We start from the raw sequence: 21668 nt of genomic DNA, 5'->3' as shown, positions 1-21668 counted from the left end.
GGATTGAAGGTGTGTGTAGAGGCACAGAGAAAAAGAAACGCCAGCAAGGGGTTAGGAGTGGAGGGGATGGGGTGAGTGTCAAGGACGGTGTGTATGAGGTTACTGGACAGCGGAAAAATGTGGTGGGGAAAGGTGGGTGGAAAACGTAAGCAGGCCTAAGGTGTATGACAATTAATGTTAATGGTTTATGTAAAAGTGGTAAGTGTGTATGGTTGCGAGGACTGCTGTATCGTTACAAGGTAGATGTTGCCTTTATACAAGAGCATAACTTGAAAATAGGAAAATTGCTGGAGGTGGATGGATATAGGGCTTTTGTAACTCCAACGACACGTTTAAAAGGTGGAGCAGGTGTTTTAATTCGTGAGGCAAGCCCGTTTGTTTTGCAAAGGTTTGAGGGGGGGGGGTGAGGGAAGAATAATGAGAGTGGACGGGTGGTGGATGCGTGAACGCGTGTCCTTTGTTGGAGTGTATGCTCCGGCGGAGAACGATGCGAGGGTAAAATCGGCATTTGTAAGGGATGATCTGGTGTATTTCTTGAGAGCACTGCCCAGGGTTGCATTGATTGGGGGAGATTGGAATTGTATAATACGGAGATTTGATGTGATGCCAGCGGGGGCGGGATATTTTTCAAACGTGTTGCGAGACCTGTGTAGAGATATTGGGGTACGAGATGCATTTTGGGGTGGAATAGGTGAAGTGCAACATACGTATGTAAGGAGGGAATACGCAGCTAGACTGGATAGGATCTATATAACGCAAGGGGTTTCGGTGGAGTCTTTTAACACTATAGAAGCAATTTATTCAGATCACAGGGCAGTGGTGGTGGGGGTAGCATGGGACTCGTTAGTGAAACGGTTTGAAAGCTACTGGAAATTAAACACGCGACTCCTTGAGGATGAGGAAGTGGAGGAGGGGTTTGCTTCGCTGTGGAGGAAGCTAAGTGAGGAGGCAAAAAGGGTTGATAATGTTGTATGTTGGTGGGACAGTGTGGCCAAGGAGAGGATTCGTAGGTTTTACGTGGGTGAGGGGAAGCGGATAAATCGACTGAAGTATGGATTAACAAATTATTTGGAAAGTAGAATAGGATACTATCATGAACAAGGAGTAGTGGGAGGGGTATTCCAAACAGAGGCAATAGATGATCTGAAGAGCAGGATAAGAGAAGTGCAGGAGGAGAGATTTCATGCGGTGCGGGTGCAGGCGGGTGTGGAGGAAGTGCTTTGGGGGGACAAGCCATCGGCATGTGTGTTGAGGAGACAACAGCAGAGAACAGCGACCACAATAGCAGATTTGGAAGTGCACACTGAGGTGAAAGGGTTTAGGGAGGGGCAGGTGTTAAAAACAACGGAGGTGATGAGTATGTTCGCGGATGCGTGGTATGGGCATTATTGGAAAAGTAAAGGAGTTAATAGGGAGGATCTTGATGGGGTGTGTGCTGTTGAGCCCGTAGCTCTGGGGAGTAAGGACAGGGAAGCTTTGGGTGGTGAGATCGAAGAGGGGGAGATATGGAGAGCGCTTGTAGACATGTGCAGAGGCAAAGCACCAGGTATTGATGGACTACCAAGTGAATTTTACTTAAAACATTGGGATCTGTTAAGGGGTTTTTTAGTAACGCTGTTCAATAGAATGAAAGATGGGGGAGAATTGGGCGAGAAGCAAAGTACAGGGGTCGTAGTGCTTGTGCCCAAGGGTAAGGGGCAGAGTACACTTAAGGATTACAGGGCGATTACTCTCATGTGTGCGGACTATAAATTGTTCGCGAAGATTTTGGGGAATAGGTTAAAATGTGTAGTGGGACGTGTAGTTTCAAAAGGTCAACTAGGGTTGCCAGGACGGTCGATGGTCATGGGGCACGGAATTCTAAAGGGGTTTGTTGAGAGTTTTGAGGGGACGCAGGAAGGAGGGGGTATGGTGGCGATTGATTGGCAGGGTGCTTATGATCAGGTGGAAAGGGAGGGTTTAAGACAGATCCTTAACAAACAAGGTTTTGGGGATGAGATTGTGGGGTGGGTTGAAACGTTGTATAAAGGGGCAAAAGCGAGAATTCAGATCAATGGACGTGTGGGAGGTGTGGTGAACATGGATAGGGGCTTGAGGCAGGGTTGCCCGCTATCACAGTTATTATTTGCATGTGTGCAAGATCCATTTTATAGGTTGGTTGAGACCAGAGTGTGTGGTGGGGAGGGGTCGAGGGAGGGCTTGATTAGGCATCATGTGGTAGGTTACGTGGATGACACGACACTCCTAGTCCGGAAGGGAACAAGATTGGGAGAGTTGGGAGGGGTGGTTGGCATGTTTGGAGGGGCGACAGGCATGACGGTAAACGTTGAGAAAACAAAGATCATGGGGCTAGGGGAGTGGAGAGACAGAGTTGATTGGGACTGTGATGTGGTGAGAAGGCAGGAAGGGCAGTTATTAATATGTGGCATTTTGTATAGAGCGACCATACGGGAGGCTAGGGAGGCGAATTCGTTGAGAATGGTGGAACGCGTGGAACATCGGTTGGGGATGTTGCGGCCTTATCACTTGACATTGTTGCAACGGGCGATTGTTATTAACGTATTGCTGTACAGTAAGGTATGGCATGTAGCAGCAGTTTTTCCATTGCTGAGGGCTGAGATTACTCGTATCCTTAGAAGTGTTTTTAGGTTCTTATGGGGCTCAGGATGTGAATGGATGAAGAGGGAGGTGGTGACTTTGCCGGTGAGGAAGGGAGGTTTAGGTCTGTTGGACCTGGGAAGGAGGGCGAAATGCATTTTTGTCAGGTGGGAGTGGAAAAGATTAGGGGGACAGAGGGGGGCATGCATGCAAAGGTTACATGATATTTTGAGGGGAATGTATGTGGGTGGGGAATGGAGGGAGTGTGAGATTTTGTTGAGGGCACTTTTGTGGGCGCGCGAGCCAGACAAATTAAAGGCGAGGGATTTATATCGAATATTGAGGGTAGAGGAGACGGCCCCAGTTGAGGGGCTGTTCCCGATGTATGCATGGGGAGCTATATGGAGTCTGTTCGGTAAACTAAAGTTAGGGCCCAGGGTGCGAGAGATCATGTTCAAATTTTTACATGGGATTCTGCCTACTGGATCAGTCCTCAGAAACAGACGTGTGGTAGAGGAGGGTTGGTGTGGGTTATGTGGGGAGTTGGAAACAGCCTATCACGTGGTATACTTTTGCGATTATTTGGGGAGTGTGAGGGAATGGCTGGGGAAAGTGGTCAGGAGGATAGGAGGAACTGGGGTGTCAGTGTTGAGAGCGCTGAGTCTTGATATAGGGGGGGTGGGGGAGAATGTGGCACGGGGAGTAGCTTATATCGTGGTGGATTTCGTGTACATATCGTGGGGAATGAGAGGGGTGGATAATGGGGAGACGAGGAAACGAGTTTTAGCGAGGATTTTTTGTAGGACAATGAATAGGAATCGGGGAATTTATGGGAGGAGATGGGAGGGAGCTTTCACTGAGGGTTACAGGTCCATAACTGTTGGGGAGTTGCTAGAGTTGTGAGGGGGGGGGGAAGTGGGTTTAGATTGGTGTGTAAAGCATTAGATAAAAAAAACGGGGGGTACCAAACGGGCTTGCCAAACGAAAGATGTTGGTTTGGTGTGCATGTGCGTGGGTGAGTGACAAGTGCAAGAGAGAACGATTGTGTGTAATTGGGGTGTGCATGGGAGTGCTGAGTTCATGCATTCTTAATAGTTTATTTAATATTGTTAATTAATGCCTTCTGCTGAAGGCTATCGTAGTAGCGTATAAAAGTAGAAGTCTGAGAATGCTGCATGGGACAGCAATAAAGTTAGGATTTGACTCCCATTGTAAACTAAGTCAGTTTCTAATGTATATATATACATATGTATATATAAATAATCTTAGGACAGCAGCTGGCGTTTTCACTACGGTAGAGTTGTTATTGTTTTCAATTTAATATGTTCTTAAGTTTAATTTAGTATGGTTAGTTTATAAGTTACATAAACAACGGTGAAATGCTGTACATTTTGGTGAGCTGGGGTAATAGGGGGGGGGGTTATACTGCTTGCATTTTTGCGGTATGTAATTATTGTGTGTGGATATTGAAATTAGCAGTTGGGAAGGAGTCAGAGGATTCTTTATTTTGTATTACTTGAATAGTTATATTTTGTAGTTATGAATTATGTATATGGCAGTATTCACCTATCAGCTGCATGACATATTACTGCATATTGCAGTGTATAGAAATTGATGAATTTTATATTGTCTGTCGATGCTCTCATATTGTATGCTTTTGTTAATGTATTGTATGTTATAAATAAAATATAAAAAAAAAAAAAAAAAAAAAAAAAAATTGCTGAAGTTAATTTAGTTAATTCTTGACATTGTTTCAAATAACTTAACATGAATTTCCAAAATTAAATATTAATACATTAGCTAAAATTTTTATTGTAATGCAGTTTTCATTTCTGCAATGCCACGTACCTGACGTCAGTAGTAACCTGTCGTCAGGGTCTCCGTACCTATATTGCATCAATTTGTATATTTAGCTTCAAATGTTTAATTGTAAGTGTACCTGATGCCTCGCTGAGGTTAATTACCTTGTTACTCTACATGTTCAAAGTACAATGTTTTAGGATTTTAAATATCCCCATGTACCAGTTGTAATCTCTAAATCTTTTCATCTGCCAATTTAAAACAACTTGTAAAAATATTTTTTTAGTTATTCATTTCCTTGTGGCCTGTGCTTGTATTATATACAGAATCTGCCTTTATGCTTCCAAGCTTCCTTGATGCAATTGAAAGTTGGCTAGGCTTCCTTAAACCCTTTTCCCCCAGGTACTGTACTGACCATGTTGGTTTAGTGCTTCTGAATATACTTAAATTCAATTTTTTTTACAGATTGCCTGATGGGCCCCACTAAAGGGCCAGGAGCCATGTATATTTGGCTGCTGGTTGCTGTAGCCATCACGCTGACAGATGCTTCACACAAACATTCCTACTCTCCACACTTCCAGCACACGGTGAGTCACTAGAAAAGTCTTTAGTTGTCACTTCATTCTCTTGGGACTTTTGTAAGGCGTTATGGATGTACTTCGTATGTGTACACCTGACCACGCTTGTCTGTCCATTTGACTCTTGCAAGGTTTTCTGTGCTTTTTGGATCTGGTGCTCCAGGATTGTTGTATCTTCTCCATTGCCTTCACTGAACACTGCCTGAGGTACGTCCTTGACGGCAGTTGCCGTGCATAACTAAATAAAACTGGTTAATTTCTTGGAGCATGATTTAGTACTTAAGATTGCTGTATTTACTTCGAGGATGGGTGGTAATCATTAATTAAGACAGTCTGTTCACTGCAGAGACCTAAACTTTTTGCTGCTTACCATGATTAATTTGATCTGTTCACCAATATGCTGATTTACCATGAACCAGCATTTGTCCATCCTGTGGTCTACCTTTCCTATTGGCCACACAGATGCTGGTAGGCTAAATTTAAATTCAGTTTGGTTAGGGACCCTCTTCACTGAGTGGTTCCTGCCTGGAGACCCAGCACAGTTGTGGGTAAATAGTTAGGACATCTCTCCCGAACATTTATGAACGTTGTGGAATATTGATAGTTTGAATTTCACGGCAGTTGCAAAGTTCATTAATTTTTGAACATTATTAATGTTGAATAACAAAAGGGTTAGTTTTATAAATTAAAATTCCTATGATGGCAATAACTAGATGGTTGGGACACACCAACTCGCAAGAATGTGATTTAGTGATAGACGAGTTGCTATAAAAGAAAATGCAGTGGCTTGGTTGCTTCTAGCATACTTTAAATTTAATGAAAGTACTTGATGGGTCATGTATATAGTGGTCTTGGGCCTACCAGACCTGTAATTTAATTGTACATTGTCCTCTTCGCTTTCGGGCTGAGTGGACGCACTGCACAAACAGCTCCTGCTTTCTCTGGTGCGCAACTTCCTGTTTTCACCAAGATAGCTGCCAGCTACCGCAGGAGGAGCAACACCGTGTGTGTTGACCTTGTTAAAGGGGCAATCTACCCTACGAATGCCTCAGTTTTATTACCAACGATTATACGGGACACGTATGGCATTGAAATTGAAGAATTACACGGAATAGCACTTAATGGCTCATCACGAATCTTCATGAAGTTTTGCACAGTGGAGGCATATGAAAGAACGGTGACTCAGTACCAGGAGAAGAACATCACCGTATCATCTGGTCTGGAGGTACGCCTGCGGGATGCCTCAAAATACTACACCTGGGTGAGGATCCGCAACGTTCCTTTCGAGGCAGACGATGTAGATATCAGACATTTCAAAGATATGGTGAGGTGCATGCTATAACTTTAGTTCGATGGACGGAGGGAATCTATGAAGGATTGCCGGCGGGGTCTTACACAGTCAAGATGCCTTTAAGAAGACCTATTCCATCGTATGTTGTCCTGGAGGATTTTAGGACACAGATGTATGTGACCTACGCGGGACAACGCAAGACGTGTCGCCTGTGCGGCGCTTTTGACCACATGGCGGCTGGATGTGGTAAAGCAGCAGCGCCTCGGCCTTGGGAACGGCAAGTAGTCAGAGCCTCAGGCGGCACCTCTGCCGAAGACTTTGAGTGCAGCAGGCAAAGGTAATTGGGCGGACGAAGTGGAGGGCGTGTTAGAGAATTGTGTGACGCTACCAGTGGCTTCGGATGCTCCCCCGCAAACGGGCCCGGGAGTTGAGCGGCAGCCTGTGGGGGTGGGAGAGACCGGTGATCCACAGGAGTTATCTACGCCCCTACAGGAGATGATTCTTTCCTGGACGTGCCTGCGGAGGAGAACCCATCTATAGACAGGAGAATTCTGATGGCTGAGGAGGACTTGATTGAGCAGATTCCAGGGCCTCTAGGGTCAGAGCTTGGCATGTTGCAGTTGTTATAGGTGGAAGCACAAGGAGAATGGAAATACTGATACGGAAATTGAGGGTACATCTAGAAAGAGGGCTGGAGGCTCGTCGGATGAGGTTGTTATAACACCAGCTCAGCGTTCAGGGAAGAAGACGTGGGCGGGAGTGATTAAGAAGGGGCAGGGTAGTGCACGGGGGGAGGGGGTCCAGGCGGGAAAGAGTGCACAGAAAGACAGAAGCAGCAAAAAATGGAACAGAAAGGACAGACATAGAGGAAAGCCACCCTTTCTGAATCTTTAAGTGTCTAACGATAAACGTGAATGGCCTAAGAGCTGACGGTAAACGAGTATGGTTGGAGGATGTTTTGCGGCGTTTTAACATTGATGTGCCTTTTATTCAAGAACACAATTTCAAGTATGGCAGAGTTGAGGCTGAACGGTTTTAGTATGTATGTTGGTAGTTCAGGGAAATTAAAGGGTGGGGTGGCAATGAGGGAGTCCAGCCCATTCCACGTGCTAAAGTGGGACGAGGGGAGGGGAGGGTGGTGAGGGTGGAGGGGATATGGGGTGAGATTAGAGCATGTTTTCTGGGGATATATGCCGGCAGATAGTAACGTACGGGTAAAGGTGAATTTTGTAAGGGAGGTTTTGCTTTTCTACATGCGGGGTTTACCAATGGTTTCTATAATAGGTGGGGATTGGAATTGTGTAATCAGAAATAAGGATGTGGAGCCGAGAGGGGCAGGAGTATTGAGGGATTTGTTGAGGGATGCAGGGGTTTGACAGTCAGGGGCGATGGGTGGAAAGTAGAGCACACGTTTATGCGGAGGGGTTATGCTGCCAGGTTGGATCGTATATATAACTCGAGATATTACAGTAGAACGTGTAATGACGATAGATTTAGGTTTTTCGGACCATCGTGCAGTTTTGGCAGAGATGGCATGGGAAGGGATGGTTCGTAGGTATGTGGGTTACTGGAAAATGAATGCGAGGCTACTTCAGGGAGAGGGGGAGGGGTTTTTTTAGTGAATGGTGGAAGCAACTATGGGAGGCTCGCAACGAAGAGGAGGATGTCTTGGAATGGTGGGAGAAGCACGCTAAATTGGAGATTAGGGAGTATTGCCAGCATAGAGGAAGGGATGAGGAGAGGTGGAGGTATGGTTTACAGAAATACTTAGAGGGGCAGCTAAATGATTGTTATGAAGGGGGAGGGGGGGGGGCTAGACATGGAGAAATAGGTTTCAAGGGGAAGATTGAGGGATATACAAAATTATCGTTTTGATGCGATACGTGTGAGGGAAGGTTTAGAGGAGGTTCTATGGGGTGACAAACCGTCAGGATGTGTTTTGAGGAGATTTAGGAATAGGCAACAGATGACCACGATTATGGGATTAGGTGTGTGTAAAGGGGTGGGGGGATATAGGGTGGGGCAGGTACTTAGTACCACCGATGGAATGAGCAATTATGCTGATTATTGGTTCAGGGAGAATTTTAAGCAGAGGGAGGGAGGATGGGAGGGAGGATGGGAGGGAGGATGGGAGGGAGGATGGGAGGGAGGATGGGAGGGAGGATGGGAGGGAGGATGGGAGGGAGGATGGGAGGAGAATGGGAGGGAGGATGGGAGGGAGGGAGGATGGGAGGATGGGAGAATGGGAGGGAGGGAGGGAGGATGGGAGGGAGGGAGGGAGGGAGGGAGGGAGGGAGGGAGGGAGGGAGGGAGGATGGGATGGAGGATGGGAGGGAGGATGGGAGGGAGGATGGGAGGGAGGATGGGAGGGAGGATGGGAGGGAGGATGGGAGGGAGGATGGGAGGGAGGGAGGGAGGGAGGGAGGGAGGATGGGAGGGAGGATGGGAGGGAGGGAGGGAGGATGGGAGGGAGGGAGGGAGGGAGGGAGGGAGGATGGGAGGGAGGGAGGATGGGAGGGAGGGAGGATTGATTGATTGATTGATTGATATATATTCTGGGATAAGGAATTCGAGGTATTTTAGGGGAGGAGGAGAGTGCGGTAATAGAGGGTAGGATCAGGGAGGAGGAGGAGGAGGAGGAGGAGGAGGAGGTGGAGGAGGCGATAATGGGCTTGAGTAGGGGAAAAGTGCCGGGCATTGATGGAATTCCTAATGATTTCTATATTACACATTGGGATTGTATGAAGGAATGTCTGGTCCGGTTGTTTAACTTTATGAAGGAAAGGGGAGTGTTGGGGGAATCGCAGGTCATGGGGGTAGTAGTTTTGGTCTATAAGGGGGGGGGAAGACCTTGGGTGCTTTTAGGGCGATCTCCCTCATGTGTGCAGATTATAAAGCTTTTGCGAAGGTTTTAGGTAAGTGTGAAAAAGGTGCTTGACCGAGTCCTACATAGAGGACAGTGTGGGATTCCAGGTCGAAGTATGTGTGAGGGGCATGGAAGAATTAAGGATTTTGTGGAGGGTAGACAATGGGGGGGGGATCTTGGGGATTGATTGGAAGCAGGCTTATGACAGTGTAGATACATATGTTGTGGTGTATTTTAAAAAAACAGGGTTTTGGTGATGAGATTGTGTGCTGGGCGACTACTTTGTATACGCCTGCAACGGTCAGGGTACAGGTTAATGGGAAGTTAGGGTTGCTGGTGCAGATGGGGATGGGTGTGCGACAGGGTTGCCCCTTGTCTCAAATCCTTTGCATGCATGCAGGACCCTTTTTATAGGCTTATAGAGGGAGTGTGGGAACAGGGAGAGGTGGGTCCTGGGAGATGTGGTATTGTGGGGTATGTGGATGACACCAGTTTTGGTAGGAGGGGAAATAGGATTGGGAAATGTGGGACGTATAATAGAGATTTTTGGTGGGGCGACAGGGATGAGGGTTAATGGAGCAAAGTCAGTTATTAGAAGTAGGCACGTGGGGGAAGGGGGGGGTTGGGGGAGCAGTATGGGTGGAACGTAGTGGATATAATTAAGATATGTGGGGTTGTGTATATGGCGGACGCTGGGGAGGCACAGAGAATAAATTCCAAGGAAGTAGTGAGTAGAGCGATGGGTAGGATGCGCGGGTGGAGGGCTGGGGATGTAACATAGCAGCAGAGGGTGGGGGTAGTAAATACACTTGTGTACAGTAAAGTGTGGGGCGTGGCAGAAATATATCCCCTGAGGTCGTGTGATATTCAGGAACTGGAGAGGGTGGTTTTGAGGTATGTGTGGGGTTATGGGAAGCCATGGCTACGGAAGGAGGTGGTGGTGATGGGCGTGCGGCAGGGTGGGCTGGGTCTTATACCTTTGGGGACACGAGTGAAGGCAGTGTATGTGAAGCAGCGGTACTTGAGGGTGGGAGGGGAGAGGGGTGGGAGAGGTCATGAAGGATGTGCGAGAATGGTGGAAGGGAAAGGCACTACTGGAGTGAAGATATGGTGCGAAATTTGTTGGCAGTAAGGGAAGCAAAAAAAAGTAAGGATAAGTAGGCTTGGGAGGACAGGTTGGCAGGGTAGTGATACAGGGAGTAGCTACATACCCAATGTATGATTGGAGGGGCATTTGGGAAGACTTTCGGAAGATCAGATTAAAGCCAAGGGTTCGTGAAGTGGTTTATAGATTCTTTATGGGAATTCTAGCTACAAGGTCAGTGCTATATAGAATGGGTTATGTAGGTGCCGGCACTTGTTTGCATTGTGAGGAAGAGGAGACTGCTTTTCATGCCATATATTTTTGTGAAAACTTGGGTTTTGTAAGGGCATGGTTAGCGAGAGTTCTGGGTATAGTGGCTGGAGGGGGGAGAAACATTTCGACTTTGAGGGCTTTGCATTTTGATGTGGGAGGGGTTTCAAAGGACATTCGGAGGGCAGTGATGTATGTAGTGGCAGATTTTTTGTATGTGTCTTGGTGCATGCGGGAGGTGGGGGGGTGAATATAGGGTGCAGGCGCTTGCGGCGAGTGTATCGTACAGTATGCAGAAATAGGCTATATGGGAGGTTGTGGGTAAATAGTTTTCCCTTGGGTTATCGTAATCTGACGGTAGGTGTAATGTTAGGGTTGGGTGTAGTTTAGAGCTGGATTGGGCTGGTTCTCCCTAAACTGGCATTCTTGCTCTTTTTTGGAGATTAGTGGAGGATGGAAGGTGGAATAAGTGTGTGGTAGTGGAGCATATGGGTGTAAAGTAGTTAGGAATGAGCGGGGGGGGCCTAGGGGGGGGGTGAACTGGTGACATTTGGTTAAGAGACAGGGGTTTTATGACTTTCGACGTCAGGTACGAACTTGAGCATGGAAGGGAACGTGAGTTTTTTTTAATACATATAGCATGGGGTCAGGGGATGGCAGGGGGTGGCTTTCTGAAGTGTCTTTTGCCAGGTTGGTTTTGTTAATGATTGAGGTAGTACTGCCCGGTACGTGTTTTATTAGGAGCCATAAGTTATATTGTGTAACTTAGTGCGTGACAGAGTAAGTCTGATATTGCTCTGGAACATTGTTAATAAATATATATATCTTGTTGAACATAATACATAAAAATGGGAATATGTATTAGTGAGTGAGTTACAATTTCTAGTGTACTGTTACCATATTAGTTGTTATTCTTCACTTTGTCAAATAATTACTATCTATATATTGTTATAAGTTATTTATATTCTTATTTTATACGTTTTAAGTGAACAAATGTAAGGTGTTGTGACTCTAGTGCAAGTGGCATTTATCTTGCACTGGGGAAAAGGGGAAGTGTAAAGTAAATGATTGGATCATAACGAAATGTCATTGGATATATGTACACTGTATTTAGAAGACGGGAAGGATTGTGAGGATTGTCTATATATGTATTAATTCTTATGTAAATTTCATGGAACTCAGGGTGATAATAATGTACACCTATTAGTCGGATGATAAGTATTGATATTATGCTTATTGTAATATAATTGATTGATGAAATGTATAATTTGGTTTTTATCTTTGGAGTAGAGATAAAAATCATAGGTGATGGGGGATATTTTGTAAGCACAAAGATGAATCAGCAGTATGTATTTAGAAAATGTAACAATTTTATTTTTCTGTGGCGGAGACGATAAGGGGTTCTTATATTCCTTTGTTACTGTATTTTAATGTATTTTTAAATTCAATGACTGGTGGAGGTTGAGGGGTGACGGCAGACAGTTACTAGGCATGTGGGGGGGGGGGGTGAAGAGTCAGGGGTAGTGTATTAAACCCACCACCGTGCACGATATTGATTATCATGGGGTATACGAGGGTTAGGGTGTGGATTGGTTTCTTTGGTGGATGTGTGCCATCATGTTCAGACATTCCTTGTATTATAGTCAGCCTTTTAGATGGCTGGATTGTGTTTATACATGTTGTCAATGATGTCCTTAATGCTCTAATAAATGTATAAGAGATGTCAATGAGTATACTAAGGTGAAAGTGGTATGTTTTTCAAGGGGGGGAGTGTAAGCATTACTAGGTAGGACTATAGTTTTTATTATAAAGCCATCTTTTCATGTGAAGCACGGTACATAAAAGTAGTGTTTGATTGGAGTGCAGCAGCCAGTTCTGATGTCATTATATAAGTGCTTCTTTTGTATTTGTGTAGTCACTGCAGATTATCGTTTTACTGCTTGTATCTTGTTACATATTGATTGTTCCCATATATTTTGTACCCGAGTTTTAAATAAAATATAAAAAAAAACTTAATTGTAGTGTTTTGCAGGATGTAAAGATTTTGTATTTTAATGGTAATCTTCGCTTTCAAAGACTTAAATTGAGTTGTGGACGGCACTAACATCCTTCTTATCCCCGCTCCATTGGCTTGGCGCTTCTTTTTGATTATAATATCCCAGCTCCAGTCTACCTTATGGCAATCTGTAAACTTACGCTGTCGGTTCTAACTTCATAGATTTTCTTTTGTAATTATCTGTCGCTTGTAGCAACCTGACAACATAATGGTTTTTTTCTTTTAATTCAATCTAACAGGTTTTCTTCTGAATTTATGCATCTCCTTGCTAAACACAGCGATCAAGGTGGTCAAAAGTCTGACTTTTGTAATCTTTAAAAAATGTCTACTACAGCAGTTATGAACTTTGCCATTGCGGTGCCACTAGTACGAAGCAATACAGAGGCAGATTTCCTGCTTACTAGTACTTAGTTTTCCCTCTCCTTCCAACACCGTTTAAAACTTATGACGGTCCTCTGTAATTTTGTTTCTTATAAATCTGTCAAGAATGGTTTTTACCTGGTTCTATGTACTGTAACAGTTTCATCAAAGGAGGGGAAAGCTGTGCCTCTAAGCTTTTCTTAGAAATAAGGCCTACATTTTAAATTTTGGATCCACTAGTATCTTTAATTCTAGTAAAGTTGAACTATTTTTGCTTTCTTAATCTTCAGGGAGAAGGTTGGAAAGCTGCCTGGACTAGCTATATGCCACTCATCTTTGCTTTTCTTCTTAAAAACCGAACTTTTTCCCTCTCCAAACTCAAAACAAACTTTCCCTTACACTGTGACCCACTGCGGATTACTTCTCCATGCGTATTTTAAGTTTTCTTAGAGATTGATAATCCGTCCCTCACAGATGTGCTTTGACACTCAACAGTCACCCCTTAATATTTTACTGTAACCCTTCAACGGGAAGGTGGTAATCAGAAATGTGGAAATTTTCTTGAGTGAAAGGCTGTTAATCCACGGAACTTAGTTTCCCTGAAAGTAGAACCTGATTTCTTCCCATTCCTCGTACACTACGGTTTTATAGCTTCTCCATGAAAATCGCTGATAGCTCGGAGCAAAGTCTATTAACTTCATCTGTCAAAGAATAAAGGAATGAAGACAGGTGAATGGTATCACAGGCATTTGCGTTAACCCAAATTTAAATAAAAATTGTACGTACAGCCCAAAAATCAAGTGAAGGCTACTAGTAGCTTCTTGAGGCTGGTCCCCAGCCGCCCGGCTCCAAATCACGATTCTCCATTGATGTGAAATACTGGATTCATTGAAGGGAAAACATTAGGAAAACTCTTAAAACCAGTGACCTCGGTGATTAGGAAGCTTCTAAAGTTTAAGGTTTAGTAATTTGGATTTTTTGTGTACTAAACCATATGACCAAATTTATGCATAATTGCTAAGCAGTAAATAGTAAGCTTTTTTTCTTTGGAAGGGCACTAAGATCCCAAGTGGGGAAAAAAAATCACTGCTTGGTTTTCCGTCCTCTGTGGTCCGAATTCCAGGGATGGTTAGCAGTCTCCAGGCGAAGTTCTCTTCGTACCCGAGCTTTTGGTGTCCTGGGGAAACAAACTTGTATTTACAGTGATAAGACTACGGTAGATTTCACTAATCAGATATGCCCTGGTAGTGGTGAACCTGCTAAGCCCTGAACGTTAGGAAAAAGTTCGGCACGACATGGGGTAATATCTCCCCTTAAAAAGGAATCTGCACTTAGTCTAGTGACTATCTTTCATGCGCATCTTCCATATACCTGTTGGCAGGTGCTCCGGTCCCACGTATAGCTTGTAACGTACTACTGATTCTACAGTCTAGGTTTGCCCGCGGTCATAGTCTTTATATCGCCCTTCAAGCTCTTAAAACTAGCAAACAGTTGTACTATTTTTTCGGTTCAGAAACCAAACTGGTTTTAAACTACTGAAACATCGATCACGGAGCTCGTCTCTGGCGCAAGTTTTTCTTAATTTGTTTGGTGAAGTTAAGAATCTCGTACACGTTAATTATGCATAAATATTAAGTGGTACATACAGAAAGTTTAACTCTAATTATATTTGAGCATAAAACTGAAATTTCCATATCCACAAATATATACACATTAGTTTATAGCCTTTACTTGTTCAGTATCTCTTACAGGACGGTCCAGCAATAGTCTACCATCGAACAATTTATTTGATCTCTTCTTCATGATGGCTTTCTTTAAATTTTAATTTATCGCCGACGTTTGGCGGGAAAGTGAGAGAGAAAATATAAGGGGGATAAAAACCTCCTGCAGTTTTTGTGTGAAGGGAATAGTGTAAAATTATAGGGGAATAGGTCTGTTAAGTATACCTGGTAAAGTGGATTAGTTATTATTGATAGAATTAAGACGGAGAGCAGGATAGCAGATGAACAAGGAGGATTTAGGGAAGGTTGGGGGGGTGGGTAAAAAGGTTTTCGTCGCATTTATGGATTTGGAAAATGCATATGATAGGGTGGATAGGCGGGCAATGTGGCAGATGTTACAAATAGGAGGTAGGTTATTGAAAGCAGTGTAGTTTTTTTGAGGATAGCGAGGCTCACGTTAGAGCATGTAGGCGATAGGGAGATTCTACCAGTGAAAGTAGGCCTTAGACAAGGATGTGTGATGTCACCATGATTGTTCAATATATTTATAGATGAATGCTCAGGTGTTGCCAAGAGGTGGGGTTAAAAGATTAAGAATATAACAAGTGGGAGTTGCCACAGTTGCTCTTTGCTGATGACACTGCGTTTGGGAGATTCTGAAGAGAAGTTGGAGGTTGACGGATTACTTTGGAAGGGTTTGTAAAAGGAGGAAGTTAAGTGAATATAGGAAAGAGTAAGGTGATGAGAATAACAAAATTAGACAACGGAAGATTATATATCAGAACGGAGGGAGTATGTAGGTGAATGTGCTCAATATTGGGAAGTGATGTGTCTGCAGATGGGCCTGAAGGATGAGGTGAATCATAGAATTGAGGGGGAAAAAGAGTGGTGCACTGGAGTCTGTAGAGATGTAAGAGTATAGTTATACTAACGCTCTTGTATGGGTGAGACATGGGTTATGAATGTTGCAACAAGGCTGGAGGCAGTGGAAATGTCATGTCTGAGGGCATGTGCAGTGTGAATATAATGGAGAATCCATAGTTTGGAGATTAGGATGTGCGGGATTACCAGAGAGCTGATGAGGGGTTATTGAGATGGTCTGGACATGTAGAGAGGTTGGAACTAAATAAAAGGATTTGGTATATAAATCTGTAGTGGAGGAAAGACAGGGTAGTGGTCGGCCTAGAAAACGTTGGAGGGAGGGGGTAAAGGTTGTTTTGCGTGAGGGGCTTGGACTTGAAGCAAAAGTGTGTTCGACAGGAGCGAATGGATTTTAGGACTTAACGCGCTGTTGGAGTGTAAGCACGGTAACATTTATGAATGGATTCTGGGAAACTGGCAAGTGGGACTTCCTGGAGAGGGGAAGTACTGTCTACACTCTGAAGGAGGGTTGTTAATGCAGTTTTATGAATGTGGACATGCCTCTGGCAAGACAGTGATAGCGAATGTTTTCATTTTTGTGCCACCCTGCCTTGGTGGGAAACTGCCGATGTGTTAATAAAAAAAACCTAGATACTGCTGTCAATAGGTCTAAAATATGACTACCCAATAAACCTGTAGAAATATTCTTGTATGTCACCGTAGCTCTCGGCTGTATCTGAAAGTTTCCTCTAAACTAAAACCGTTGAATAACTACCGAATCTGAGGGCCGACGACTATGCCTTCCTTGATTCACTAACAGTCGAACCCTGAACGTTTTCAGTCCGGAAGTTATCAAGCCCAGCTTGATTTGTAAAGGATGAAGTATATTCTAATATTCTTCACATTTGCCTCTCAAGATTATGCAAGTTGGTCACTTGTTGCATTAGTGCTGCATTTTAAGACTGTACCACAGGCACGGTAAATGCCAGTACTTCGTAAATCCACTGTTCAGTCCTAGTAACAAACTTAAAAAAATTCATTCGATCAGAAGTTTTTCTCTTGAGGTAGTCACCTTTGGTGGGTGTTGCCATTGTAGCAATGTTGAAAATACCGTTCTAAAAGAAAACATATGAAAGTCTGCAAAATATAAATCTTCCCTAAATGACAAAGTTCTCAAAGTTGCAAAATAATTTTGAGAAGTTTTCCCACTTTTTTTTTTTATGAATGGTTTAGAAGACCGACAAATTGACACTTATGCAACACATGGGAATCTTTATTGAAGAAACGTTTCGCCACACAGTGGCTTCATCAGTCCAATACAAAGTAGAAATGGGTAAGGAGGAGAAGTTTGAGGTAATCAGTCCCTCAACCAGGTTGAGGGACTACCTTAAACTACTACTCCTTACCCATTTCTACTTTGTATTGGACTGATGAAGCCACTGTGGCGAAACGTTTCTTCAATAAAGATTCCCATGTGTTGCATAAGTGTCTCAGTTTTTTAACTTTTAATTTAGACATTCTGGTAGTTTGGTACTTGTAGAAAACTTAATTTTTCTTTAGACATTAATAATTTAGTGGCCTAATCGATCAATTATTTTTACTTGGTATTATACTGTTCCGAGTGTTCATTGCTTTTTAATTTTGTGCCTGACTTGTATTTTGAGTCTACCTACGTACTCTCCTCCGTAGGGACAACTACAAAGTTTTAGTTCTTAAGACCTTTAACTGTCAATGCTTTCAGTCATGGTTGGTGGAAGAGCGTTCTTTGTCGACTCTGGTAGACCTAGACGAGTACATGGAAGACCTTGTTAAATTGGCTCGTCTACAAATTTCAAAGGCCTTCACGGAAGAATCTCGCCGCTACCGCAGAGGTGAGGGACTAGGCTGACATTTATTTAATTCTTTTATGCAGTTAATTGGGTAGCTGAATAAAGATGACTCCTGACTTCAGTAAATCTTGTTTACGAGTATCTTATGTTCTAGCACTGGACATGGCATCTATTAAGGTGAAAGGAACTAAAGATGTTGGCTTTGAACTTGATGAAGATCAGGATTTTGGGACGAAACAGGTGACAGGGTTTCACTTCTTTACCCATGAACATGCATCTTACTGGATATTTGGGAGCTCAAGGTACGTAAAGGCTAATTTGTTACTGTTTTGCACTTGCTAATAATAAAGTTGAAGACCCATGGACTACTAGAGGATCGTTCGGTTGGCATGAAATTTGTTCATGAAAGATTAATTTCTAAAATGAGTAAAGTGAACTTTATATATACACCGTGAAACTAAGACCTGTTCTGAGTTGTCTCTCTTGCGTGGTGGCTGGTTGATAGGACTAACGCAATTTTTCTTCATAAGAGCATTTAGTATTGGTAGTTACTAATTGCTTTCTTGTGACTTATCGCTTAGGGTCAGCTTCTTAAGGTCTGGTAGCTGCTTTTAGCTTTTAATGACTTCACTAAATTTGTCAGGACTGAGATGCAGACGGTGGCTTCCTGGTCTCCAGCGTCTCGCACCCTCACAACCATAGCTAAATTTCAACTTACCTTCACCAGCCTGGCAGAAGTTAACATAATAGCTGTAAGTTCTTTAATGACGTTTGGGAAGATTCCCTTCATCCATTGTTAAATCCTTTATGCTAGAACAGATTAATACTAAAGTTTTATTTCCTTAGTATAATTGTTTGGCTTGTTGCATAGAAACTGTATAACTTGTATTAATTGCCTCAAGGTTTGAAGTTGTGAAACTAATTTTTGTAACAAAATTACTTTGTAAAAATGTTATTGATATTGTAATGTTTCAGGCCCAATTCTACAACGGTTTTATAATCCTGGCTCTTGGCTCGTCAACATCAAGGTTTGTGAGCATAGTGTGCATTAACGTGTCTACCAGACAGTTAAGTACACCACAAGTTATACCGTCCAGGGGTGTAGTGGGCGCCCTGCATCTCTTCAAAGCCTTGGAGAAGCTGTACCTTGTAATAGGCGAACAATACTTTGCTACTCCAGGCGATGATGCTGCTAACTCCGCGTAAGTAAAGTAGGCTTCCTTAATTACTAACCTTCCTTAATAGTGCCCCATGATGTGTAGTTCTTTGGCTAACATATCAGAAAAAAATCTTAGCTCAAACTTTTCACTGGCCTATTATCCTCCGCCATTGCAGAGCATGGAAAGGATGGGTGGGGGGTGTTATGGCTTGTTGAAAGATGACTGCAGTTTTTTTTCCCATTTTTAGTCAGATTAGTTCTATGCCTGGCAGTGAATTTTGAAATCTTGCAACATGCAGGCCGTATCCCACAGGCGGGGCGGCCCAAAAGGAAAATAAAAAGTTTCTCCTTTTACATTTAGTAATATATACAGAAGGTTACTAACCACTTGCTCCCGGCATTCTAGTCGCCTCCACTTCCCCATGGAGATGAATTTTGAAATATCTCTGAAATATCTATTGCTCTACAGATTAGATTTCAAGCTTTGAGCTGGTGAACTTTTGAATTATTTTAGGTTTGCATGTTAAATTTGCATGCAACTTTTGACTGCCTATTCTGAGTTATATATTAAGATATTCCCTAAATGGGGCCTTGAAGTGGTTACCAGCATTATTCAAAATTTTACTTGGCTCCTAATAACGCCTCATACGATCTGATTCAAACTTTCATTATTGGTGTATGTTAACTATGGCAAGTCTGGAAAAAGTGGAGTGTGCAATTTGCCCCATGACAAACTTCTAACTCGGTTTTCCAGCATCATGATGACTCTTAACTTCAAACTGTCGTAGCTCAGTTTGTGACCCTAATTCCAGGAAGGTGGAAAATGAAATTAGTGTAAATGCACACATGCTAGTGTAGGTGTAAAATAGTGTAAAACTTTCGTTCACTTGTATAAATTTGTAAACTTCTTAAATGGCTTAATGGCTGCTGAACCTTGTAGCAAATATTTAGTTGTTGGCTAATAAGAACATAACATAAAGAAGGAACACTGCATCAGGTCTACTGACCCATGCGGAGCAGGTCCATGTCTCCCCCCCCCCCCCACGGATTATCCCAATGATCCACCCAGTCTGGTCACCTCCACTCCAGGAAGGAGCACGGCACCAGACCCAGTAGCACAAGCTAGTCAGGTCCAACTCGCACCCACTCGTGTTTCTTTCCTGTTTTTAAAACTACACAACGTTTTAGTCTGAATAACTGTACTTGGGAGTTTGTTCCACTCGTCCACAACTCTATTGCCAAACCAGTGCTTTCCTATATCCTTCCTGAATCTGAATTTTTCCAACTTAAAACCATTGCTGCGAGTTCTGTCTTGGCTGGAAATTTTCAGCACGCTATTTACATTCTTTATTCCTGTTTTCCATTTATACACGTCAATCATATCCCCCCTAATTCTACGCCTTTCGAGAGCAGATTCAGGGCCTCGGAATATCCTCATTGGGAAGATTTCTAATACATGGGATCATCTTTGTCATCCTCTGTACGTTTTCCAGAGCATTTATATCCATTCTGTAATACGGTGACCAGAACTGAGCAGCATAGTTTAAATGAGGCCTAACCAAGGATATATAGTTGAACAACCTGAGGACTTCTATTATTTATACTTCTAGATATGAAGCCAAGAATTCTGTTCGCTTTATTGCGAACACTAATGCACTGTTGTCTTGGTTTTAGATTACTGCTAACCAGAACTTCTAAATCCTTTTCACAATCAGTAGTATTAAGATCTACATTTAGTTTATATGTGGCATGGTTATTTACCTGTTGCCTCGTAAAATCGACTCAAATTTAAATACTAGTGTGGTTTCTTGAATGACAGATCCTCTTTAAAGGGGGGGGGGATCCTTGCCGACGTAATTGGACAGCTTGTTCTTTCTCAGACCTAATCATGTGCCCGCCCTCCTCCCTTCCCTATACCATTCTCCCCTCTAGCATTACGGTTTCTAGGTGGGGGTGACATGCTGGGGTTCGTCTCTCTCCGTGAGGTCCCTCTGGTGTAGTTTGCGGTAGAAATTGAATTCTGAGGATGCCATCCTCCCTTCCCGGATTTCTGGGTAGTGGGCGGTGCTCTTCGGATGATGGGGGGGGGGTTGGGGGGTTATCTCTGGAAGCTGCCTCTGTTCTGGGGGCTGGCAGCCGAAGGAGGTATATTTTAAAATAAATAAATAACAAAGGCACAATACCGTGACTGGAACGATACACAAATACCCGCACATAAGACAGAAGCTTACGACGACGTTTCGGTCAGACTTGTGACCATTGACAGTCACACTAACAGAGGTGGAGCAGGACGGCTATATATAGGCAGGAAGAGGTGGAGGTAGTAGTAGTAGTGGTAGTAGTAGTAGTGCAAGGTATATTTTGTGAGTTTCCGACTGTCCTTTTTGTCCATCGAGGCAGTTCGGTAGATGTGAGGCTATCCTGGAGTGCTTGTTTACTGGCGTTAAGGGTAGGGTATGGCACGGGTCCCACGCTGTATCTTCTACCAGTGGGCTCGAGCCCCTCTCGGATGAGCAGCTTTCGGTCCCTCCATGCTTCATAGCGGCTGTCCCTCTTTTTTTTTTATCACGTAAGGTGCACCAATTATGGAGTTTCGCCCAGTGAAACCCTTCCTCCTCCCAGGCTCAATTCTGATCCCACACCCTCTACTGACCTGGCTTCGTTATCGGACCATTCTCTCGATTCTACTCGTCCCCCTGTACCTTCTGCCGGTGACTCTTCGTCACCTGCTTCAGGTGCTGCAGAGTCGCCAGTTTGTTCATGCTACTGCTTCTAGCATGCCTTTCACAATGTGTCCAGCTTCCCCGAATAGTACGACGGTTCTGATTGCCCACCTCCCTCGGGTCAGACCACCCACGGTTCTACTAAGCATCCAAGACAACCTACTGACGACAGTTCGTCGATGACTGCTCAAAAACTACCTAAAAGACAGTACATATGGGTACCGGACTAAAGAGTACAGCGGACAATTTTCTTTACAAACGAAGTCTCAAACTGAATGATTAATCTTTCTGATAGAGGAATTAGTAACTCGTTTATGGCATGTTAGCTAAAATATATTCATGAAATACGTATGAAATACGTAATGAAATACGTATATTTCAACTGTTTTGTTCCTAGCTATCCATGGAAAAATAGAATAAAGCTGTTTATCCTAGTAGCTAAGGACTGATTTAAAGTTTGGCGAAGGTGTTA

At 43.5% G+C, this 21668-nt stretch overlaps 1 protein-coding gene across 1 annotated transcript in view; it reads left to right on the top strand.

The window, feature by feature from the left end:
• The window catches only part of LOC128690173 (uncharacterized), a 94113-nt gene that overhangs the window by 14971 nt on the left and 57474 nt on the right, over nucleotides 1–21668 (top strand). Inside the window, exons 2-6 of the mRNA XM_070090433.1 lie at nucleotides 4864–4985; nucleotides 17227–17356; nucleotides 17469–17616; nucleotides 17958–18066; nucleotides 18290–18516. Of these exons, the coding sequence (XP_069946534.1) occupies nucleotides 4872–4985; nucleotides 17227–17356; nucleotides 17469–17616; nucleotides 17958–18066; nucleotides 18290–18516 (728 nt within the window). The 5' untranslated portion in view covers nucleotides 4864–4871. The remainder of the gene's footprint in view (nucleotides 1–4863; nucleotides 4986–17226; nucleotides 17357–17468; nucleotides 17617–17957; nucleotides 18067–18289; nucleotides 18517–21668) is intronic.

Source organism: Cherax quadricarinatus, chromosome 32 (genome assembly GCF_038502225.1).
Source record: "Cherax quadricarinatus isolate ZL_2023a chromosome 32, ASM3850222v1, whole genome shotgun sequence".
Taxonomy (NCBI): Eukaryota; Metazoa; Arthropoda; class Malacostraca; order Decapoda; family Parastacidae; genus Cherax; species Cherax quadricarinatus.
The sequence above is the reverse complement of the archived record's forward strand: the minus strand, read 5'-3'. Positions and strand labels throughout refer to the sequence as shown.